General features: G+C 33.4%; 1 protein-coding gene across 8 annotated transcripts in view; it reads right to left on the bottom strand.

The window, feature by feature from the left end:
• Positions 1-26,452, bottom strand: part of Itpr (Inositol 1,4,5,-trisphosphate receptor) — a 38,486-nt gene that overhangs the window by 7,951 nt on the left and 4,083 nt on the right. For 3 of the 8 annotated variants that reach the window (XM_072546429.1, XM_072546431.1, XM_072546430.1), the window contains exons 3-25: positions 26,263-26,449; positions 24,402-24,488; positions 18,369-18,840; positions 17,766-18,312; positions 17,460-17,625; positions 16,166-17,061; positions 15,641-15,791; positions 15,436-15,583; positions 14,821-14,847; positions 13,080-13,261; positions 11,252-12,145; positions 10,940-11,140; positions 9,534-10,043; positions 9,196-9,300; positions 5,609-5,729; positions 5,078-5,220; positions 4,492-4,679; positions 4,121-4,232; positions 4,032-4,058; positions 2,683-2,800; positions 2,381-2,613; positions 210-1,455; positions 40-162 (exon numbers count right to left, since the gene is read on the bottom strand). In XM_072546429.1, coding sequence (XP_072402530.1) covers positions 40-162; positions 210-1,455; positions 2,381-2,613; positions 2,683-2,800; positions 4,032-4,058; positions 4,121-4,232; positions 4,492-4,679; positions 5,078-5,220; positions 5,609-5,729; positions 9,196-9,300; positions 9,534-10,043; positions 10,940-11,140; positions 11,252-12,145; positions 13,080-13,261; positions 14,821-14,847; positions 15,436-15,583; positions 15,641-15,791; positions 16,166-17,061; positions 17,460-17,625; positions 17,766-18,312; positions 18,369-18,840; positions 24,402-24,488; positions 26,263-26,449 — 6,884 coding nt within the window. The remainder of the gene's footprint in view (positions 1-39; positions 163-209; positions 1,456-2,380; positions 2,614-2,682; positions 2,801-4,031; positions 4,059-4,120; positions 4,233-4,491; positions 4,680-5,077; positions 5,221-5,608; positions 5,730-9,195; positions 9,301-9,533; positions 10,044-10,939; positions 11,141-11,251; positions 12,146-13,079; positions 13,262-14,820; positions 14,848-15,435; positions 15,584-15,640; positions 15,792-16,165; positions 17,062-17,459; positions 17,626-17,765; positions 18,313-18,368; positions 18,841-24,401; positions 24,489-26,262; positions 26,450-26,452) is intronic. The other 5 variants (XM_072546433.1, XM_072546434.1, XM_072546435.1 and 2 more) reach the window with 5 other exon arrangements.

Here is a 26,452-nt window from a genome sequence, read left to right as displayed (position 1 = left end):
CTCTTTGTGTTTACAAATATAAAATGAGTTACAACTTACTTGGAACAATGTTATCAAATGGATAAAAACAAGCCACGATGAGATTAATAAGTACAGCACAGTTGAACAGGATGTTACTCCATAGAGACATATAGTTACTGACCCAAAACAATACGGGTTGTGCTAAAAGAAAAGAATTACTCCAAATTTAAAAGACAGTCAAGACTTACCTCTAAGTTTTTTTTGCCACTTCATCTCGTTGAACATGGGTTCAGTTCTGTCAAAAAAGTCAGCAACTTTGGATCCTTGATCGTCTCTCTCGGCAGTGTTAAGGACTTTAACTTTAGTGTCTTCAGTCAAATATTCGCAGATTTCTGGTATGGGGAAAACTATTTGTTCCAGAGTACGATCTTGTCGGACGATTTCAATTTGTGCAGTATGAGGAGCATAGTACGATACAGCCTTTTGCGTTTTGGAGTCTCCATTTTCCGCTGGTTTCAATAAAGACGCCAAGTCTTTGTTGTGTTGAGCTAATTGGTGGCATAATATCCAAATATTGTGACCTACATCTCTTGGAGATACCATATCATCAGAATCATCGACGGTTTCCATCGCATCTCCTTGGTGGAAAGCGTTACAAGCAACATCGACCAATTGCTTAGGGATCATGTTTGATAAAATCCTCTCAGCGTTTTCACTGTCACCTCTACTTTCCATTATAGCTAATAATAACTTTGAAGCATTATTTTTGAGCTCCAAAACCAAATCCATTCTAGTTTTTCCAAGAGGATTAATATCATTCAAAATTAATGCTATTATAATATCCAATCCGTTCGATTCATGAGTAGCTATGCAGTTTTGGTTCTCGTGGCAAGGTCCTTGACAATACTCAGTTAAAGTTTCTAAAGTTTGGTTAATCAGCGCGACGTTATTTTCATTTATATACAGACCGAGCAGGCCCAAACCTCCCGTGGTAGATCCGCAAATACAATCCAAAAACATTAAGGTTTCGGACACTAAGTTAAAATTACTTTTATTGTTTTGGTTTCGTAATAAATTCTGTAATGACGCATTGTGGTTTTCACACAACAACTGCAAAAACCTTAAGATCGGCTGCATAATCAACACTTTATTAGACAGACCATTTTGATCTTCCCGGTCTCTTTGCTTTTCCGATTTTTCAGCTAACAAATCTTCTAGAGAAGAGGCAGTTGAGTTTAATGTTCCATCTTCTACGGACACCAAACGAATATTGGCTAGAACTTGAGCATTTGTCTCTACATTTTCACCTAGTTCATCTCTTAGTTCAGGCGAAATCATGATTCCGTTTGATTTACTATCAGATTTCCTAGAAACTTTATCTCCCTCTTTTCCATCCTGTTTGCTTTCTTGAGCTTTCGCTGCCAGTTCAGATGTGTTCACCGTCACTGTTGATTTTATTTCTTGTTGTGAATCTTTCATTTTATCGTGAAATACCTAAAATAGTAATAGTATTAATGGGATTAAGCCACAATTTCAAATAAAATACGTTATATTTAATATTTCGATTTCCATCTCCGAAAAAATAATGTCATACCAACTATGGCAAACTTATATCCTGATCAAGCAAACCCAAAAGTTCCAGCAAATATGATATACTTTCAGCAAGATGGAGCACCAATCCATTACCCAATCAATGTTCGGCAGTACCTCAACCGAATAATTCCAAATCGGGTGATAGGGAGTCGAGGATCGATGGAATAGCCATCAAAATCTCCTGATCTAACGCTATTAGATTTCTTCTTATGAAAATGTGAGAAAAATATTGTATACAAAACTAAACCCCTCGGCTTAAGCGGACTTAAAAAGACGAATAACGCTTGCGATTGGACCGGTCGCGCCTGAGATGTTGAGAAACGTTAGAATAAATTTCTATTTAAGATTAGGATGTTAGCAAGACATTCGCGGCGAACATTTTAAACATCGCCTACATTCACATTAATGCATTTTTTGTTTTTTACATTATAAAGAAATAAACAGTATTAGTAATTATTTTTTCAGTGTGTTGTAGCAAATTTATAGCATTAATCTAAAAACACTTAGTATTTCCAAAACAGTTAAAGATAGGTATAAGATATTGTACATGACATATATCTAGAATATTCTGCGGAATCAAAAATTGAATAATATACAGGGTATTGTATTTGAAATAATAAAGTTGATATTAACCACTGTTACATGACACACCATGTATAAAAAAAGTTTATCGGAAAATATGAGCAACTAAAAATACCAATCCACGTGTCCAAACGTTTTTTTAAAATCCCCTTATCTAGTAATTATTGAATTTATTCCATTTGGCTGTTCCACCATGTATGTTAAAAAATAATGTTTAAATATTTAAAGTGTTTATTTAACTTACCCGAAAGAAAGATTGACTCATATCACCACCAACTAGTTTATTGAACATACTCTTTTGAATTATGGGGTTTCCTCCTTCAAGGAGAGCTATACCCAATTCAACAGCTTCGCTGAATATCGAGGGCGAATTTCCGCTTTTAATGACCAGCTCTACCACCAAATCAGAAGCTCCTTCTCTATCCAGGTGTGTTTGGACTTCATGCAGAGTTCTTCCTGCCCTACTTAAGATTTTAGCTAAAAATAAATGTATAATAATGATTTTTTATCAATTGGTTTAAATCATAGCATGGTATTTTAACCTACCTCCTGGACCATGAGTGGCTGGTAACGGAAGCGTGCTTCCTAATTCAACCGAGTTGTTATTAAGAATGTATGCCTTTTCAAAGTATCTCGCTAATAGTATGTTCCTCAAAACATCACCCTGTAAGTTTATCATGCAGTTAAAAAATATATTTTTAAGTCTATCTATAAAATATAGCAAACTACAGTCAAAGAAACTAAATACACAAAACAACAGGGTGTATAGCCTTTTCGCATATCTTGAACACCAAATCTACTGATTAATTTTACGATCATAATATTAAATTACGATTCTATTTCCGCTCTTGTCCACCATTATTTTCACACATAGACTAGATTTTACAAATTCTAAAACGATAGCTCCCATTCGTTGCTTAAACCATGAATTATCCGAGAAGCTACTGAGATCTAGAAACGCCTTGATTGTCTCAACAAAAAATATGACGGTATATTGTCTTGAATAAGTCGTAAAAACACCAAAAAAATAACAGGAAATAGAAAAAGAGTAAGAGGGAGGGCAAAACGGATAGAAAAGATTGAGAATAACTTAAAGGAAGTAGATGAATTGGACTGGAGAAGAGAAGCAGAATACAGAAGAAGATGAAGAAGTATTTGTGATAAACTAGTAAAAAATAGCATAGTGTTCAAGTTTAAATTTAAAGGAGGAGTTGAAGTAGGAGAAAAATACATTATTTTAACCACGAATCATCTGAGGAGTCACTGAGATCAAAAAACGCCCAGATTGTCTTAGAAACGGATACAACAGTATTCGATTATCTTGACTATGTCGTCACAACTGGCCATATTATAAGTCGGGCGAATAATACAAGTTTTCGGTTTCGAAAAGTGGAAGAAATTTACGTGTTTTTTCCTTTTGACATCAGCGTCATCTGACGACTTCCTTTGAGGAGTCAAACTCTGCCTTGTTTTTTATAACGTATCACACAGAGCAAATTGTTGTTTTTCCATCTGGCCCAGATTATTGTAGCAAAATGGGCTATTTTTTCCACATTTCCAACATGATAAGACATATTGTGTTGCTTCTAGAGGTAAAGACGCTCCTCAAAGCATGACCTCTTCACCTCACTTATATAACCTCGTCATAGATCCAAATTACAGCAGAATGATGAAAATCCTCTTCGTATATATTGTTTTATTTACTGGGGACTGCATAAATATGTCACACGTGTGACTCAAATAATATATTAGTATAAAATTACTTTGGAATCTCGAGTTGAATGATACTGTGCTATACACACTGAGCTAAATAGCCTACTAATAAACTACAGAAATCAAACACTTTAACTTCTAGCAAAAACAAATCTACTACACTTAAAATTTCAATACTATACCATGTCGTTTTCAATCTGTTTTTCGTTCTAAGCAGCATTTGAAAAAGAAAGAAATCAGTTTTAAATAAAAAAAAAGTTTATTATATAACCTTTTCACCATATTCGCAGTCGATGGCCATCATCTCCCGTAATGTCCGTAGTACTTTCACACAAAGTTTTTCCTCCTTTTCTTCCATTAGCTTTTCTGTATGTTTAATTAACCTAAAAATACACGTCAAATGCAAACAAGCTTTTAAACGGATCAATGTCAATTATATAAAATGGCTAGAGTCAAAACTTGGAATATAATAAATGAAATTCTTTTGAATACTGGCATGTGTGAATCAGCCACCACAAATGCAATCAAGCAAATGCAAGCTTAATTCCCAATTTATATTGTGCAAGTTTTGATTCTAATATGTGTTGAAATAGTCTGTTAGTATTGGGCTACAAATTATGTATTTTAAAATACTATTATTACCTTCTTATGAAACCTCCACTTTCACATTTTTTTCGAGGTTCAGTGCCTGGTGGGAACAGTAATTCCGGTCTGTACAAGACGTCAACCAACAAGGAAAGCTCTGACTGCACCAGTGGTTTTAATTGGTCTTCTAGTACTGATACTATATCTTGTAAACCTTCTATGATACTCCTATCAAGCCGAATAATCTATAAATCATAGATACGGTGTGATAATTTAACTTTACAAGAAGTAGGGTTATTAAAACTAAAATTTAAGATGGAAGTGAGAAGGAACTCGGCATAATGTTATCGCTGAAGAAGGGAACAGAAAACTGAGATACTAATTGACCGAAGAGCTCCTATGCTTAAGTTCTAATTTAATGATCTTTACTTTAAAATCTTGTAAAAGCAAGTTTTTAAATTTGAACACGTTGCCTGAATGGGCAGCGTTGGTCTGATTGAGACCAGCACAAATATACTCTAATTTGAGGCTTGTAAACATTGACACTCAATATTTTCTTATGTACAGAAACAAATGATTGTTTTTCTTCGCCACAATGATCCGCTCTGTAAATGTACAACTATAATATTAAGAAAAAACTTGCCTGTGACTGAGATCTTTCCATCTTTGGAGTTTTAGCAGCCTGCAACCATTTACTGGTTTGCCTTGTTAAAATTGTAGCTCTGTTAAACATAGCAGATACTTGGCTTTCTAGATCGAGGGGTATAGCAATACCTCTATTCTTAGCTGCAAGAAATATAAAGTTAATAACTATAGATGACTGCTGAAATAATACGACCACTAGTACGTTACTGTAAAGATAGTAAATTGTACCCATTCAATTATTTATTTATGGATTTTCATGACCTTTATTTTGTTTGTGATAGCTTTTGTACTAATTAATAGAAGAATAACACCTACTGAGTCAGAGAAATGTTTTATGGCTGCTCTAGAAGACATATTTTAATCAAGTTATCGAATGATTCTACAATATTTAGAGTTTTTCTGAAAATGACTGGACAGAGTGAATCGAAAGCTTGTACCGACCTTAACCAATTAAATAATAATACCAGTGGCGTATTATTCCAATGCAGTAGATTTTGTTGCATAATAATATGTATGTAAAATAACTAACCAACTTCAGAGAGAGTACGAATACAATTTTCAACATTAAAGCGTTGTGATGCGGCTAGCCAAGGACACTGAGATACTCTGAATGCTGATTGCAATAGCTGTACAAAAATGGGTTGCCTTGTCTGCAAAATATATTTATGTAAAAACAATGGTGACATTAAAACACATTGATATTAAAAAACGTGTACGCTGCGAAAAATATTAGCTCGAAAAATCGCTGGTGTGGTATCAAAAAGCACATGCAGCGCTAAAATATCAGTGTTTCTTCAAAACTAAAAATATTTTTGCCACTAGATGGCGCGACTAAAAAATTCACAAGGTTATGTTTTCGCCGCGCATTAATAATGAAGGAACTGTCGATTTGACAAAAAAAAATATTTCTTTAATGCCAAAAATTGCACAAGTTTGCAAAGCATGATTCGTACTTAAAAATACTACGTTATCACGTAAAATAGCCATTAAATAAGTTTATTTTTCTACAAATATTGCAGGGAGATGGCTTTTCTCAATGAAAACCGTTTTTACAATACACAATTTCAAACATGTTAACCTACCTGTCTACCATTTATATCCAGGACGCAGATTCTTAATTCAACGGTCACTTTTATGATAAATGGCGGAGGTGTCATAAACTATTTAATATAACACCGGAGTTCCACAGTTGTCCAAAGATATATACGACAATATTAACGAATTATCACACAATTTTAATTGAAAGTAAGTTATATGTGACAATTGTGCAATTGTGGTTTATTTCCATTAAATGTACTAGATATCGTAAAAAAGCAACAAAAAAATAATTTCAGAACAATATTATCGAAGAAATTGAAACTTTGAAACCAATCTGCTACATAGAAAAGTTGTTTGAAATTTCGAAGAAGTTAATTTTTCCAGGCTTACGTCAAACACAAGTAAAGATGTCCACTTACTCAACTGTATTGAAATTTTCAGTTTTTTTTCTAGTTTTGAAGAAAACAACGTATTGTCTCGTTTTATATAAAATTTCTAGTTCTAAAATAATTCATACGCACTGAAGCTAAAATTTGAACTATATAAATCTTTCTAGCTAATATTAACAAAACCATACCGCCAAGTACAAAATATTATCCCTTGTATATTTAAAAGCATAATACAAAAAGCTTACCACCTGTTACAGACTCCACCAAAAGCATAAACGTTTAGAGAAAGGTATATGTTTATGTATACTTAATGTTCTTAAATTAAAAACTGTTATTAAAAAGTTGAACAGTAAAAGAAAAGCAACCACAGCTGACAGAAATAAGAATACGAGTACTATTTCCGCAATAATGATAATGCACATTATCGTGGAGGTAGTATTGTATTGTTGTGAGCCGGACCTGTATCTGAATATTTTATATGGTTATCTATTTAAGGTTTTACGATACAGCGTCTGCAGCTTAAGATTCCATGAAACAGCTCCATTATATTCAGGTGTTCCTTGACTGACACATGTCAAGTAAGGAAACCTGTTATGACTGAGCTGATTCCTGTTTGTTTTCTGCAGTAGGTACTTCAGCCCTATTGGCGTATATCCGTCAACTGTCAAACTTTCAACTGTCAAATGTGTCTCAAGTTGTGTGCAATAATTCTAGATATGCATAAAACACAAGAATACGTGACGACTGAAAGAATCTAAGAAGAACCATCCCTCTGAACCTCTTCTTGCAACTGTCGTTGTTGGGAAAGTGCCTTATAACCAGCAATGGTTTAAAATGTAGGAAAAAATTGGTAGTCGTTACTAACTACACTAAAACCAAGAACTTTTCAACGACCTTGGTTACAATTATAAGATGCATAAGAAAATTCTAGATTTCATTTAAAACAATGAATAAAAAGAGAAAAATACCTTTTTTCTCTGAAAATATACCTTTCTCTACATGATATTAATTATTTAAAACCTTAATCTATGTGTTTGTTGTATTCTATCACCTTATATACATTGACGATTAGTGTGCTGATTTTATTTGTGTGTGAACATAATTTAAAAAGTGGTTCGGTTTGTTTCAACGATCTTATACTAAACGCAATATAAATTTCGTTATACGTCATACTTAACACGTTGCCCTATTTTAAATTTGACAGCATTAGTCTGACATTGAGACCGGAAAAATCAGAAATATTACAAAATATGTGTACTCAGTAATGTGTAGTATTAAATGTATTAAGTACGTAAAATACACACGAAGTGGATTTGTAAACGACTTGTCTGACAGCGGCCAAATTCCTTTTTTCTTATCAGCGAGACCTTTATTTAACTCGTAAAAATGGAAAAGTTTTAGTGGGCAAAAAATTTACAACCGCATTCATCACAGGGCTCTTGCTGATTTTTCGGAATAGTCTGTAGACGTGTTGTTATCATGAAGAAACCAACGAAAAGTCCAAAATGGGGGTGTAAGTATGTATCAGGAGTGACTGCAGGAAGTAGTGAGAAGACTATGGCCCAGTCTGCCATTGATCGTCCAACATCTTTCTGCAGCGACATAACGGCATTCACTACTTTCTTTCCACAAATTAGACTAACATTATTACGTTAAAATTACATGTCAGAATATTTTAATGTCTATAAACGAAGACATACTTTTAGGCTTCATGCCCTCCATAAAACAATTTACAGATATTCGTCCTAGCAGTAGAGGAGGTATTTCTCAAACATTTTATATCGCCTTAAACTGACGTCACATCAGTCAAGTGACAAATATTAGCGTTTTGGAGAAATATTTTAAACATAATATAAAATATGTGATTTTTAAAGTATGTATTAGTTATCCTGAACAAAATTTCCAAACATTTTTTCAAATTCCTAACTTTTTTACAGAACTACAGTAGAATTTGCTTGAGCAACGAAGTCCTACATTAAACAAATATAGGAAGGAATTATTTTTATAACCTTTAACACTATTATACTTATTGGAAATTAAACACAATTTTAATCGAAACTAAGTTATTTTATTTAACGTTAACGTAACGTAGTTTCAATTAAAATTAGATATCATATAAATGCCACAAGAAAAAAGTTTCAGGACCACTATACAGATTAAGCGAAAATAAAATGGAGCGTATATATCTGAACTAGGTTTGAAACAGTCGACCAATAAAAAAAGTTGTAGCATTTGTAAATTTCTTGAAATCCCCTAGTATATGTATTAAATTGAAATCCCCTCATATAGTTCGTATCTTTTAAGTTAAAATACCCGAAATATATTTCAATTCCTTCTTAGGTCGGGTCGAGTTAATATAAACCATCTTAGAGTTGTTTATTTATTTCACAGCTGCGTATGTTCTTCGATATTTCTTTGTTCAAACCTCCCGATACTGCGTTTTCAAATTAATAATTTTCGTCTTAATTCCAGTTTATTTTCGCTTTATCTTTTACCTCTGTATATATTAATATTTTTTTATGTGTTACTAAATCTGAAAGTTGGTAGGCCAGATAGAGGAACAAATCGTTTGAAGATCCCCTTCGTGTGTTTACATATAGCCACATCGATAGCGTTAAATCCATCAATTAGTATAAGCTCAAAACACTCGTGTTAAGTTTCATGTTCTTAGACCAGATGATTTACTTACGTTAGTAGAAAATGGAGATTGTTTGAGTTGAACATTACCCGAGAAAGGATCGTAATCATCCATTGTTGAGTCGCTCCAAAAGACCCTCGCTTCATGCAGATGTTTCTAACAAGAAAGATACCCAAAAATGACACCATAAAAGCAGGTAATTTATATTGATAGTTTAATAATGGTTTTTGGGTTAAAAACAAAAATTAGAACATAACTATCAATATCTACCCAACTAAATTTAAAGTTAAACAAAGCAAAAACTAACTTAAGCACATGCAGTGTTATAAAAAAAGGATGTTGAAGGAGAGGAAATGTTTTGTTTTGTGGAAAAGGGCTTTCATACATACCTGGACTGTCGTACTTTGATCAGAAAAGGGGCTATTAAAGAAAGTAGAAATTATATTCATGACACAGTTCGTCACGTAATTTTCAAGAGCCTTGTCAGAGTGTTTTCTGTCGTTTGGTGCCGTCGCTATATCTGCCATATCCACAAGGAAAGATTTTTCAAACAGTGTCCACATATGACTCGAATTATATATCTCCTTCATTTCAACCTCAGTATCTATGTAGCAATGATTCAAAAAGCCTACATAGGCCTCTTTAACTTCAGGTATACAATCAGAATGGATTACCATCGTCACTATATCATCTAGAGGCAGTAAACTGTGACACTTTATTTCAGTGTACACATTTTTTCCCATGGTACAACAAGCGAGCAATTTTACCAACTCTACATGATATTTTAGTGGACTACCTTCATCCATACAATGACGTTCAGAACGCATCATTTCTATGAAGTGGTTAAACGAGGCTCTGTCATTATAAAACACCAAAACGTCTTCTCCAGCATTAATTAACTAAAAAAAAGGTTTATTAGAAAATGACTCCATTAATAAAAGATATAAACACTGGTATACAAGGTTTATGGGCACTAATATGTATATAAAATAAAAAAAGTATAAAAGCTGCACTATACTTAGAATTTATGTGTTTGTGTTATTCTTTTAGAAGTGTAAACAGATCATCACTATTACCTCGAAACCAGGGATATACTAGTCAGCATATACCTCTCTAGTAAGTACCTCCTATAGAAAGAAGTAGAAAGAGAGTTTCTGGCGCTTCACGTGACCGAGTCTTGAACTAAAATATTATATGTAAATGTGAAGATCAGCAGCTGCCCAGTAATACAAAATGCAAATACATAGTAATACAAAAATAAGAGTATACAAAACTATAATTAGACGCACAATGCTATATGCTGCCGAGGCATGGACAATGAACAAACCCATACAGAACAGATTTTAAGAATGGGAAATAAAGATACTTCGCAGAATGTTTGGTGAAATAGTAGTAGAGGGAGAATGGAGAAGACGAACTAATGTAGAAGTGTACCAATTGTATGCTAACCCTACAATAACAAAAGTAGTGAAAACAACGTAGACTAGAATGGATCCGACATCTAAAAGGAATCCAAATGCAAGGTAATAGACAAGTCAAGAATATTAATTGGAGAGTACCTGAGGGCAAAAAAAAAAGGAAGACCAAGAAAGAAATGGAGTGATATAGTGATGGAAGATGTCAGGGAGATGGGAATCAGCGATTGCAAGCTGACAGCTAAGAACAGAAAACAATGGAAATTATCCATCCAGCAATGGGCTTAAAAGGCCTATTAACGCTATATATACATACAAACATATTTAAGATATTCCGAATTTGATAAAGTTGAATTGATGTAAATTAATACTGCACTTACTGCTTGCATGACCATATCTTGACATTTTCTAATAAACTTATTTTCTGCTTTTACTATAGTCTGTAGGAACTTCAAGTATTGCACATGTCTTCCATGTGTAGCTATACAATGGACAAAATGCTGTATAACTTTTTCATTTTCCTCATTGCACAATTTTGAATTGTCCTGGAATATTGAACACACGGTCTGGGCTTCCCTAATCTACAAAGATTTAAACAAAAATATTCCTGTAATGTAACTAGAAAATGTATGGAATATTTCTTATTATTTTATCACTTAAATTTAAATAACAAATATATTAATTTTACTCACCCCAGGATTAAGAAACAGATCTAACTGCTTATAAAGTAACACTTGGTTCTGTTTATTTCCTAGACAAAAGTTTTGCAAAAACTCATGAGCCAGCCTCATCAGTTCATTCATTCTAATGTCTTCTTTTTCATCATATGGTACCTGTAAAAGATCTAAGACGACTGTGTGAACTCCGACATTTCGTAAAAGCCTTTGTTCGTGCTTCTGGGGCTTAATAATTCCACCGAGCGAACCGTGTGTGCATAATTTGTTCATTCGTATAAGGATCTGTTGTATTTTCTTGTACTCATCAGCTTGGTCTTGGTGTAAAGGAGGGCCAACATCGAGATTAATAGCAGATCCTTTCTTTTCTAACACACCCATAGGTGGCGCTTTAGTAGTAGTCGTAGATTCTTCTTCATCGTCTTTGCCTTTCTTGGTAGGAGTGTGATCATCTAATGACTTTGATTTGTAGACCCAAAGCTCCGACTTTTCTACCGATTGTCTTAAAACGTCTAAATCTGCTTTAATCTGTTTGTACGACTCAACGTCACTGTCTGAAACTAGCAGCTGGACTTGCCTGAAGGCTTGGAGTACTTCCTGGCGTTGGCTAAAATGTCTAAACATCAACTGCAGAGCTCCAGAAACTAACGGCGGATAATCGTGCATCGTCAAATGCAACAAAACTCTTAGAAACGTTCGTCCACCATGCCCGTCCAGATCTAACACAGCGCACTCCTCACTACTGCCAAATATACCTTCCGCTTGACTGGCAATGCGTTCTAAGTCGATATTTTTTTGTCCCAGGTTAACATCTCCACCAACACTTGAATTTTTCTCGTTTTCATCGAACTCTTGTTTAAATATACTCAACAAGCAGCTGATACGGTAGTCCAATCTAACGTCCAAAATAAACTAAAAGAGAAGAACATCAATATTATTACTTTTCACCACTTATTTTTTATTTTACTTATTCGTTAAAATGTATTTTTAAATTGATTCATTTGGCAAGTAATACTCATTTTAGAGCTCTTGTATCAGTACGTTTTGGGAACTTTTTGAGATTCTGTTTGATCATTTTAATATGGAGACTGTGTAAAATACAGGTATGGACTACTACTACAGGTATGGACTACTACTAATAATTACAGAAGCTCTGTGTAAAATTGGTATAGCTGTCAAGCCCTTTTCTCAAATAATTTTATGTAAACCGCTCAAATAAATCAATGTACTTTCTAAATTTCCTATTTTACGATTTATTTTATTACTATTGATTATTTATTGACACCTGTCACAAATAGACGTCATCTAAATTTTCCTTAAATGTCAACATCTGAAAACGGTTGTCGTGTGATTTAGTGTATTTGATGTTTGTGCTATCCTGTGGCTAAGTTTCAAAGATCATTCAGTATTTAATGGCGATATAAGACCTTTTAAATAAATTATTACTTGCCATATGTTCCCACTTTACAAAATACGCCTGTCCGTCTTTTTATAATTACACAAAAAATTATTAATTTATTTTATCGTTTAAGGAATAGTTAGGTGGGACTTAGTATATAACAAAAACTAGTATCAGGATTTATAAAATATTTATAAAGGCTCCTTGCCAAGTTCGCAATAATTCGATATCAGCTACTATAATGACATTAACCGTCTTACAGTCACCATAAGCCTAGTCTGCTTAAAGTAAGCCGTCCATATTGGTTATGTATTTGGACAGTCCTAATGAAGATAAGATAATAAAGACTATGAATAAATGTAGAAAAGACATCTTTGATTTGTTGAAATATCCGAATAAATAACAGAAACTAAATAAATGAATTTATTTAAAAAAATAGATGCCAACCTGTAATATTTCAATAATTTTTAGCTTGGTATCCATCACCAATGGATATTCTTTCATATACTGTATTGCTTTTCCATGGGGCACAGAGTTAGGGGATAAACCACCCCTACCTCCTGAGCCTAAAGTAAGTGATGTCATAACAGCTCCCATGTCACCTATTGTTCTTAATACACCTCCTTCTGCTATTGAAAAAAAAGTGTTAAAAATTACATGGGAATACAATTATATAGTGAAGTAGATTTACATAAAGCCGTTTAAATTTTTGAATATTATACACAGAAAAGAAGGTTTCATTTAAGATTATTTTTCATAATCCATGTCGTTAAAACGTGTTAATAGTGTAACTAGACTTATAGAGGGCAATGTAGAACGCATATATAAAATCTGTCGTTTTTTGTCTATACTTAACAATTTTCAATTGAAGGTGACTCATCTACAAATTGAACTGAGAACTAACGGCAACAATGTTAAATGTCAGAAGTAAATTCTTACCGGGACCATTTCGTGTATGCTTCGCCAATTTGGATAAGTAAAAAGTAAGATGGTTCCATAAAATTTGACCTCTGAACAATATACCTTCTGCATACCGGTGTGATTCACGAGCGAATAGTTATACAAGTTCGTTGAATGCTTTGAAACATCGGTAAACTTATCAACACTTCTCTGGTCTATATATTTACGTCCTTGGAAAGGGTGGGAATGGAAGAAATAGTTTATTCGTTCGGTTTCTTCATCATCAAGCGTCCAGATCTGCATAGGCGTGGTGTGTTATGTTTCTTGTGAGTGTGACTTTGTTTTATATTTATTAAATAGACTTTATTATATTTATTAACTTCAAAATAGGTTTTGAGGTAAGTAACCAACAGACAACTATCAGAATAATACGATTGATGTTTATTCTTTTTATGTCATTTATATGGATGCCGTAGAGAGTCCAAGTAATGTACAAAGAAAGCGGAAATTTATGTCGGTAGAAGAATATATGTGGAGCGTATCACAGCATTCACTTCATTTTTAACGGTATAGTATCTGTATCGACAATTGAAGAGAAGATTTAGTCTCATGGCGACGAAGATATCTTCGCTCTATTAAAGAGGTTCGTTCTGATCCCAAAATGATTTATTATCTGGAAGAAACGTGGGCGAATGGAGGTCACACAGTATTTAAAATGTGGAAAGATAGAACTGTAACGAGTTATCGTCAAGCATTTGTGGACGATTTATCAACAAGGTTACGAAGACCAACGGGTAAAGGGCAACGACTGATTGTAGCCCATATAGGTAGTGAGAGTGGCTTTTTAGACGATAGTGCACTAATGTGTTTAATATCTTTAAATAAATAGGTAATAAATAATTAAAATATTGGTACGCCTCTGCAAAGTTGATAAGGGGAATATCGGTTGGTCGTGTTAAATGCGATGTTGCTAATGAATCACCTTCAATTGAAAATTATTGTAGTATAAAAGTACTAATTTTATGGTCTCTTAACAGCTTAAGAACAGCCTAATTTGCTTAGTTCCTAGCTCACTTTTGGCCTGCCTCGGCCTTATAGGGAGTAGAATGTTATTGATAGAAGAAATAAAGGCTCCTTATTTAATATTATTAAAAATGTTAATTTTATTAAGTAAATCTACTTCTTAAAAATACATGGTATCTACAACATATAGTCACACTAAGAAAAATATATACACAGCAAACCAAGAAAAAAAAAGTTAACACACTAAACAATCCACACAAAATACCTCTTTTTTCTGGAACTGGTTCTCCTGCTGTATTAAAACAAATATTGCTTCAGTAAATAACAAATAACATTTGCTTAAATTTAAATACAAGTTTTTAACCTAGTTAAAAGAGACTAACCATTGTACAGCACAGCATATTTGTTGATAAAAAGTAAAATTCGTGTAACCTTCTATTTTTGTTGACTTCTGCGCATTTATGAGTGCAAACTCTTATAATAGAAATTAAAAGACTGCTTTAATCATTGCCCGGTTTCAATTAGTGAATATTCATTAAATTTATGCTATTCTATTAACACACTGAGTATTATTGGACTATAAAGACTTTATGTCCTTGAATTAGGATTACTTAAGGAAAGAAAACTAGTAATTATTCGTGAAGATCGTCTAAAATCGACTGTTGTGCCAACACACATTGTCTCTGTGTAATTATTCCAAGATTTTCATGAAGATAACTATTGGTAAGACGTCTAAAATCGACTGTTGTGCCAACACACATTGTCTCTGTGTAATTATTCCAAGATTTTCATGAAGATAACTATTGGTAAGACACTTGTATTCAAATGCAAACAAATAATATGGTTAGAAAGTAGTGGACAATATATAAGAAATACTTACAGTCTATGTCTACTGATGGTACACGCCCATCCAAGAAATCACTCTCAGAAACACAATCTAAAATGTTGAGTAAAGTTTTTGTTAATTTAAGCAAATCAGAGAAACTATAAAAACCAAAATATATTAGTTCTCTAGCTAATTTCACCACCTGAAAATTCAAACATTTAAAAAAATCACTCACAACGTCAAACAGCAAACCACTTGCCTCAGAAGTCAATTTGTTCTGTTCTTGATCCGCAAACGACCACATTTTAGCCACTACATTACAGAGATATTCTCCAACAAATGCTATAGTTGATGAAAAGTTTTCTCTCACAGCTTCCTTATTTGCATTTGGAGTTTTATTTGAATCATAACTAAAAAAAAAACAAAGTTTGCTCTTGCCCGAGTCTATTTCAGTCATATATAAAATAAACTATATTATTAACCAAAAAAATTTTTTGTTTTATGCGTTAATCTAATTGTTAGACAATGGTATAGAAGGAATGCAAGAGGAATATTTAGCATCCGTTAACAACAAACACAATACATACAATATAAAAATTGGGCGATGTTTTTAAAGAAACTTGCCACCGTACTATTAGAAACTCAATAGTACGGTAGCAAAAGTTCCACTATTACCAAAACTATATCCATACCAAAGATTGAAATATTAATTAAACACTGGAAATTACTCGGAAACTAAGACAAACATTTCTTAAATTAACTAAATAAAACAAAATGTACTTACTCTGAAATAGACATCTGAGATGGTATTTCCGACCAAAGCCTAGCATATTTTACTGGAGTTACTAACTCTTGAGGATCTCTATCAACGTGTAAGTTTTGCATCAGTCGGCAAAAAGATGCCCTCAGGTCGAAACTAACAGATTCATCTGACATGCATTTCAGTATAAGCTCAATGGACAATCGAGGCGATAAATTATTCAAGGCTAAGTATTGTCTATTGAGACACATATTTGAAAACAAATCCAGCTGGTGTCTGTAATAATCCAAAATGGCTTGATCTTCTTTCATTCCCAACTTTGCATTCCTGCAAAGGTCACTTAAAAATACAGATTTACGAGGAGTGCCGTAAAATAGTTGAATTTCTTCTACGTCAGTTATCAGAGACTCATCTTCTCGTTCTATCGAACCATCTTCATTGACTTCTTGTACTTCTACTTGTGTGCTAACCATTTCAGTATCGATGAGAATATCGGCGTTTTTCTGACTTAAGACACTTTTACATATCAATTCTTGAGTTACGGGTATCGCCTTTTTATTAGATATACAAAGATCGGATAAGTAGTCTAAAAAACGAGATTCCCAGTTGCTCATATTTTTTCTGACTAATCCTACGAAAGTTTCGATTTCTGCTGGAGTTATATGCTTCTCCAACAGCTTCCTGTTATTATGCAGCAATGCTGTAATCGTATCCTCCGCCAAAATGTCATACCCAATCTGTTTCTGCATGAATCCGAAATGTTTGGCTATGTATTCTTGATTTTTTCTATAATCTTGCTGACTTAGCCTCAAAATTCTATAGCACAGCCTAAATATGTGTTTATATGGTGCATGTCTCGGATCGTTTAGTTCTTCTATTTTTAGAAACGGTCCTTCCCCACCACTGTCCAAAAAAGGACCCTGCAAGAGAAATATTTAATGCAATCTATTGTGTGTAGATGTTCCAAAAAGACATCTAATGCGTCACCATACCAGTAGTTGGTAGAGAAAACTCTTAGAACACTTTTACCACTGTTAATTATCTCGAATATTATTCAATAGCTAAATAAAGAACGGTTAATGTTATGGATCACTAGTCTAAACTGTATTTTATATAATATAATAAATATAAACGAAGTACATAAATAGTGTAAATAGTGTTACAATATTCAATCTTTGAATATATCTGCATAATATATCATTTATAAACTTAAACAAAGTATTTGACAAAGTTTGACATCTAAAATATACAACTAACCACGTTTTAAAAGTATTCTAGGCTTTCTACAACATAAAAGTATCAAAATAAAAAAACACACCTGTAATATCCTGAAGAGTTGTTTAAGTATGGATTGTTCTCTTAACAGTTTCTGCCTGTCACGATTGGGATTGGTGACCACTAACTCTAATGCTTCTGTTTTATTTTGCTCGTTTTCCAGTTCTGCGATGAAATAAACAATGTCATGGAGAAGAGTTGTCAAGGATCTGCAATCAATAACATATGTAGGGAATGTTTTAAAAAGTATATTTGAATTTCTAACTAGGAACATTGTTTCAAAAAGGATGTAGGTGTCACAAAGGATAATTATGAATTCGTTGTATTAAAAACATCTGAATGTACTTACCGTCTTTCGTTGTGTGAGATTGTACCTTGCTCCAGTTTGACTGACAAAGAAGATAGCAATTTACAAGCATCGTTAGCAAAATCTAAATCTCTGACTTCAACTGGCGATACAGCAATTACCGCAAATGCCTCCTTGTCTTCTTTAGTCACTGCGCAGCCAACTTTAGACATGACTGGCTTTTCTTCGTCTTTGTCTATGGACTCCGAAGTAGAATGAACCCAGCTGTTAGTAATCATGTGGTGTAACCGAACGTAGCTCGATTGGGGTACCAAGGAATCAGACCTTGTTAAACTTGTTGGATCTAATTCAAACAAGGTTGCTATGTCGTAAAGGCAGCCTAGAGGTACTAGGTGGTATCGGCGATTTTCAGTATTTCGTTCAGCTTCGTTAACTTTGTTTTTGTCTTCTTCCACCTCTACATGCTCGTTGTCTACATCTACTGCTAAATATTGCCCTGTCGCTAGATGTTTAAACCGGAATAAGGAGTCCCAGTTACCTGCTCCACCTCTACAAGGATCATGTTTAACAACCTCTACCTCCCATAGAGCTAAAATATAGTTTATAGTAAGAAATATGTGGAAGAAGATGCTAAATAATAAATACCTTTACTACTTGTTGCTGCCGTAGCACTAGTGCGACCCGTAGTTCTCAAAAACACATGGTGCTGCTTCTTATATTCATCCATAGTTAAAAATTTCTCCTGTTCAGCATGAAACAACCGAACCACGTCTCCTCCTTTTAGAATGTCCTCTAAATTTTCCTTATGTTCCAAGAACAGCGTAACTTTCCACGATGTGTTTCCGTTAACAATGTTAACTTCCTTACAACTAGGATTATCTGACAATTTGTGATTAGAAACATGCAGTTGTTGGCCAGGACTTAGCGGATTTAGAATCACTTTGTCACCAAGGACTATATTATCACCCGTAGCTCTAAGCTTATAGAAAGGCAAGATGTAAAACCATGAACCTTCGTTACCGTTACTATCTAAGTACACTCGCATTGCGTTCTTCTCTAATAAGGCCGGAAGGCGCTTATTTACTGTTAAGTACTTGTTTGACTTTAAATGTAATAACTAAAACAAAAAATACATTAAAATTAGGGCATAAAAGAAGATCTTACGAATATGGCAAGATTTGAACATTATTTTAGATTAACAATGTAACATAATGTTGATACGCTGGATTCCGGACATTTTGAAATATTTTTGAGTTAACATAGGTCTTAACACAGGTCGACAAAAGTTGACTAATATTCGGACCCAGAGATCAGAATCTACTTGTCAGAAGATTTTTTATGCGCTGAATTCGAATTTGAACTCCAAATTAGCTCTGGTATCTGAAATATCTAACCTAAAAATGAAAATGCGGATTTTTGAGGTTATATAGCATCGTAATATAATTTTCTCCCAGAAACTGTTATAACCGTCTTAAAGTATAAGCTTCAATCTTTAAATGGCGTTGAGTATAATCAGATATCTTATTTTTTCGCTGAGATATTGCATTTTAAAGTTTCCTAGTTTTAAAAAGTCTACAAACCATATGATTTTACAGTACAGGAGCCGGCATACGTCAGGAAACAAATTTGCATTAAGAGAAAAAATGCAATGTCAAAATGAATTTATTCAAAATGAACATTAGTATTCCCGCACACATTTCATTCCAAAAACCTGTCTACTCGAAGACCACGTGCTATCATAACATCGACACAACTGTCTGAAGCATTAACATGCTTCGTTTTAATATTTTTCGACAGCGTTGCCAGACTTATGAGCGTTGCCGAACTTATGTCGACTACCCTCTAACGGAAAATCTAAATTCAGACATCTTAAAATCATAAAACCTTATTCCAACAACCTTAAACTTGACTGTCCAAAGCAAATAACTCCAAATCCAACAATCTCGAAACCCACGCACCCCAAACCCAACCAATCCCGAGAAACCATCCCTCTCAGTCTACAAGCAGGCAAACCCACATTATGAATTTAAATCACAGCGACTAAGATGGGCAGGACACGTACACAGACTGCATAACGATAGACTTGTAAAACTGGTATGGGAAGAGATTCCCACAGGCAAAAGACCACTAGGGCGTCCCAGAATGCGATGGAGAGATAACATCCAAGCAGATCTCCGGAAAATGAACATTCCATTTGACCCTAGGTTGATGGAAGACCGAACAAATTGGAAAAAAGTTGTACAGTCAGCCAAGTCCCACCCAGGGTTGTAGCGCTACATGATGATGATTTTATGAATGCAAACATGTTTATTTATTAAATAAAGTTTATTTTATATTATATGTAAGGAATATAGCTTGTGCGTCATGTTGGTCCATTTCTACAATCGTACATAGTTAAATACGCTCCAACCGCCCATCAGCTATTAGAAAAGATGTTGGCCCCATGAGACCAACATAGCCTGATACGGCAAATTATATGTTAGCCCCATGTGGCCTGCTGAGGCAGCATCAGTGTTGGCACTAGGGGACCAACGTGGCAGTGAACGTGTTAAAAGACTTAATAGACAGAGAAGACAGACTAACTAAAAGATAGATAAATAAATAACAAAGACAATGATATGAATATTTATTAATAATAATTAAAAAAGACTTCATTATTACCTACTGGTATTAGCTTCACACTAATCTATTTTTTTAATCATATTTGGCAAGATATTATTTATTAAAAATTGCAAAGTAATCCTAAGAGCTTAATTAACAAACGTTCAAGTACAAAATTATAAAATACCTCAATATTATAAAGCGGTAATTATCTGAAAGTATTTTTTATAGCGCTACAAGTACATGTCAACAACGCTGAAGTATACTATATTATTTTGAATTAATAAATCGACCAAAGAGCCTATATTTTTATAGTAAGGGCTGAACAATGTTCCATATATACAAGAACGGCAGCTTCTTCTGATTTAATACAAATATTAGAAGCTTAAGAAAAGCAAATGAATCGAAGGCATCCAAAATTATTGTGGGCTTTTCCCATCGAAATCATAAATGTAGTAAATAGTCTATATATTATCATATGTAGAGTTCAATTTTATTCAAATGAAACTATTAAATGATGATTTTTTTAACTACAGTTTCCAGTGTTTCCTTTATTTTTTTATCGAATCATCCAATTAATGCGTTTTTAATTGTAAGAGGTGAACTGTTCTGTATTTGTAATAGTTAAGTTCAGAATATGCAGTTAATCAATTGATTAATTTATTTTATAAATAACTTGGAGTAGCTGGTTATCATAAAGTTTTATCGCAGCCTACACCGGTCGCTTGTCCGTATTGCGTATTGTTATATTCCTAAATGTAACGGAAATATATTTAATATAGTATCAATTTAGAATTCAAAGTTGTTTGGGATTTCCCAGATAAGAAATTATTTGTAGGTAATAGACATAAACTTTTGGTCAGTTTTGGTCAGAAAATAAGCGACAAGAAATTTATTTCGCTCATGTTTGTCGCTGTCAAGGTCATTAACGAGTACTTTGGCGCCATTCCGATCTAAAACAGTTTTGAACAGGTCTACATCAGCCAATGACGTGACAGCGATGGTCTGAACCTGTTCTTAGCTTGATGTAGACATAAATACAAATTTCTCAACTACAGTACATTCAACCAAATTACACCTCTAAACGATTAACGGAATTCGCAGGAAACCTTTTGTTGTAGTAAAAGGCACGGTAAACTGCACTGGTGTTCAGTGCAGTTTACTACGAAAAGTCTTCAAGAAACTCGGAGAAATTAATTATTAAGATAAATGAACAATAGATATCTTATTCGTTAACTATATGCTGATGACGAATAATTCTTCTCACAGCCTTTTTTTAATGCCCTATTTCTTCCTAAACGTGTTCTGCTGTGGTCTGTCTAAGGTTCTGTTTTTTTTTTTTGGAAAGTGTGCTTGTTCACCAGCTTTTCACTGAGCCTACTTATAACCGTGTGCCATAAAAAAACAAAGATATTATAAATGTTTAGAAGCTAAAAAGTCAGCTCTTTTAAAAAACATTGTTTTATTTTTTGAGAATTATCTCGGTCAATTTTTTATGTAGGTATTTTATTTTGGAAATTTTCAAAATAAAGAACTTTTAATGATCTACAGCTTTTATTTGAAACATTTTTCTCTAGAATGTATAAGAATCTTTTTATATGCAAAAAACTATGTTTTTGACTTTTAAGATTATTTAAAAAAATCAGCGGTACATCTTCACGGATTTTTCATCAGCTAACCCTCATATTCCTTTTATAAGCTTCAAACATCTGTATGAGATTTGTTCAGCTTTTTTCTTCCTTGGCTGGGGTTAGTATACGAGCGCGCGACCAAACTTATTAAGAAAATTATGCTATTAACTTATTATCGGAATTGTCTGACAAACCCCTACCGAGTACTCAAGGGTTAATCCATTTGATTTATAATATGCATGTACTGATGAAATAGCTGATGTTAAAGTATTTTTAGAACAATCAATTGATTTGTTTGTTGAATAAAGTACATCATCTGCAAATTGGAGTATTTTTGTGTTATTTGGCACACTATCTTCTAAATCTATATTATATAAAATATATAAAACTTATAGAATTTAGTTTCTAGCACTCGACACCGAGTAAAGAAATAAAACAGAAAGACGGTTTTAGATTTAATTTCAATGCATAGCATCTGCCATTCGCTTATACGTATTTCAACCTTATTAGGTACCATCATAGCGCCGTATGCAAAGTCTCTGATAATATGACGCTCTGATAATACTTAATAAGATTGAAATACATATAAGTGGATGGCAGATGCCCTGCATTGAAATTAAATCTAAAACCATCTTTCTATTTTAAAATACTACCTTGCGGTAGGCCTATATTGAACACTCGAGGAGATAAAATATTCTCATTGATTTTTAAATAAATTAATCTCTCTGAGTATAAGATTTTCAAAAATGATGATATAGCAATTTGAAGGGATTTTCAAAACATAGTAAAATACTGTACAGTTTACTTAAATTGCTAAAATGCTAAACATATTATATTGATATGAATTGGTGCGTTAATTTCTAGGAGCAGTGTATTTTATTGTCTACGGAATGCAATAATATTAAAAACTATCAACCAAACCATCTTAATATATCCTTAATTTTTTACGTTGTATTATTTCCCTAAATTATTTTATATATGAGGAAATCTACTAAGCCAGTCCCGTTTATTGCATAAACACGTTTATTGTCATCACTTTCAACGATACAGTAATCGAAAATTGTGGTATAATTTGACCAAAAGTAGTAAAAAATAATAAACAGCTATCCATTGACGTTTCTGATATCAAAATAGATATTTTTTAATTCATTATAACCACCTTTCTTGATAAAAGACCAAAAATATCTTTATTTATTTCTTCCGATTTTTTACAAGTTAAATCGTTTCTGTAGAACTTTCAAATAACGTAAGAAAATGATAAGAATGGTATTTATCAGCCGATTAATAATTATAACAACCGAAATTTCCGCTCCCAGCTTACTGCTGAGATTGATAATGTTTTATAAGAAACTTCATAGTAAATGTAGAACATTATTGCAAATGGGTAAATCAAAACCACCGTTTTTAATTCCCATAGACATATTTCGCTGAAACATCAGTTTCTTCAGCAGAATAATTTTAAACTTGTAATATATATGGAAATTCAAATTGGTGGCTTTGTTTTCCGGTAAATTATTAAAGAAATTTACCCCTGATGGAATCTAAGAGTAACTGCTAGATAAGGAAAAGCAAATATATTTAAATGAAAACGAATGAAATATAGCCTATTGATTATTTTAAAAAATAGGGCTAAAAGGAACTATAACGTTACAGGAGTTTTATTGTTTCGTACGGTTAATGAACCCCCAAATATGAAAAAATCGCGGAGTTCTACCATTTAAAGGGGTGAATTTGGGAGAATTCTATGCAGTTTTCGTACATATACATCTACAGGAAAGTTATTAAATTTCCTATGCAAATTTCACCTTTTAAAGTGAATATATTTTTGTCAAAAAAAAAAAGAGTTTTAACTTAAGGTGACATTTCGATAGGAAATTTAATTTTTAACAACTTTTTTATGTATATGTACGAAAAGTTCATAGAATTCCCCCAAATGTACCCTACTGTATCGAGACAAATTCACGCTTTTCTCAAAACCGCACCCCTTTAAATGATAACACTTCGCGGTTTTTTCATATTTGGGGGTCCATTCACCATATGAGATAATAAAACCCCTTTAAAGTTATATGTAGTTCCTTTCTAAAGTACATAATCAATAGCCTAATAGTGGAAGAAGGGAGAATCAACATTAATTCTACGTTAAAATGTACTAATAAAATAAAGAGAGTTAAGGAATAACTTCCCCAGCGTGCTGTTCCTCCGAGTGACTGCTACTAAACAACTAAAACAGAAGCAATATTCAACTGCACCATTAAGATCATCATTATCATGTAAACATCAAACACTATCTCGAGGAAGTGCAGGTGCTAATAAATACCACATACTATTATTTAGAGTTTAGAGCGATCGTTGACTTCGAAAAATTATAACACTGAGTCATAATAAACATTTTATAAAATAGTCGATACACAGATATAGAGAAAATACGTAATAATGAACAACTTACCTGTACTACATTTCCATACTGCACTTTTGTGCCTAATAATTTCTTATTTTCTGATTCATTTTGTTTTTTCTCGATTTCTGCGGCATGCTGGAAGAAATGGTTATCATATAATCTAATTATATTTTTGTTTTTATACAAAATATAAGAGAAAGAATTTTTTTTTAAATTTTTATAAAAAAGATACACGTTAGGAAATAAATTCTGTATGAATTCTTTTTATTCTTAAAGGTCCAGCAGGTACTTATTGAGATCGTGTGAATGTCTGTTTGTGCGATAACTCTCGAGAAGACAGTCCTATAGTTAAAAATTGGTTTAGAGATTCTACTTCATCCAAGCAAGAACCCTATTGACTAGCGTCAACGGTCGCCAAAGTAACAGAAAAAAACTTTCCAAGAATTACATATAGTGAAAAAATAGCTTCAAAATGGCAATTTAATTCAGAATTGAAACAACATTGATGGATCCATCCATCCTATGGCTTTATAGCACAATTCCATCCCTCGGCAAACTTCTCTATTCGTTACGGTCGGTAGCCATTCTCCTCCATGATCGACTGCCAAGGAGATTTCTTGCGTCATCATCTACATCATCCTCGCATCGCTCTCTCGGTCTTCCAATAGCTCTAGTCGCGCGATTGTTTAGACGCAAATATTGAAAACATTGTTTCAAATACAAGTCAATCCATTTGGGACTAAATAATAACAGCGATTAAGAAGACGCAACCCGTCTTATTTTTACCGCGACGCGATAGTCGCCTACCACAATAAATCATAGGGGCAAGCATAGATATGCGTCCACTTACGATTCTTTAGTCCATGTGGGTATTCCATCACATCCAGGGGCATTGTTATTTTTCTGCAGTTCGATTGACCTTTCAACTTCTTTTATCATTGACGTTTTGCTGTCTCATTCTCTTCTAATATTACTTCCATCCAACTGTCAAAGTATTCAATACCAGGATGGATGGGTATCCCAAAATACGTGTCTCCCAATGGCGAGATAAGGCAATAATGCACTATCCAACACGACTGCCATTGAGGTAAAGATCCTGGGTTAACACACTATGATCGCTTTGGTAGTGGTTCTCAAAAATCAAGCTGGACATGATACAAAAAAAATCTTTTCACGTCGATATACTGAAAAGACCTCCAAATCAATAAAATTGTGAATAATAGAGGGATCTATAAACGTTAAAAAACAGATGGTACAAAGAACCAACTTCAAAAGAGACCGAAAATATAGCTGAGGATACTGATAATAATTTTTAATCTAAAAAATTATAATAGTCCCAATCCCGACATAGTGGACCGGGAAGCAACTACCGATACGAGGTATAGTCTAATTTTAGAAAAAAATTGACGTGTTCAATGCACGTACATTTTCCAGACAATTTATCCATCATTAATCACTAGATTACTTGAAATTGTGTATAAAGTTAAATTCTTTGTGTAGTTCGAAATGTTTACCAAATGTTCACACAAATAATGTTTGGCGCGCTTTTAAAATTAAATGAAAATTTGATTACATATTTAAATACAACTAAATGTGTTATATGTGATTTAAAGTAAATACGTTTTAATATACAGTGTGAGACAAAAATACGAGGACACTTGAATTTTTCATGATTGCCTGCAAAAAATCGTAAAAAGCAGAAAGAAAAGGATGTAGAGAATAGTTTTTTTTATAACAAAAAACTTGTCTTATAATAATTGCGGAAGCTGAAATTTAAAAACCTGCGGATTTACAGACACAAGTTTATTTAGGAGAACCAAATGAACGAGCTAATGTCTGAGATTTTATGTATAAGTGTATAATTTTATGAAAACAATACAAATGATAAAAAAATACTGAATATACTCACATGCAATCTTTTTAACAGACTAGTGTCAGTGTTAGAGCTCATGCTCTGTTTGGCTGCTTTCCAGAATTGCTTCTGGGCTGAATACCTGTTCATGGGACATATTTTAAATAAACAGTCCCTGAACTTCTTTGGTGGATTCGTTAGGTTGCCCGATTCTGGGCATACTACGCATCTATCATCTACCAACCTG

This window comes from Diabrotica undecimpunctata, chromosome 10 (assembly GCF_040954645.1).
Source record: "Diabrotica undecimpunctata isolate CICGRU chromosome 10, icDiaUnde3, whole genome shotgun sequence".
Lineage (NCBI taxonomy): Eukaryota > Metazoa > Arthropoda > Insecta > Coleoptera > Chrysomelidae > Diabrotica > Diabrotica undecimpunctata.
The sequence above is the reverse complement of the archived record's forward strand: the minus strand, read 5'-3'. Positions and strand labels throughout refer to the sequence as shown.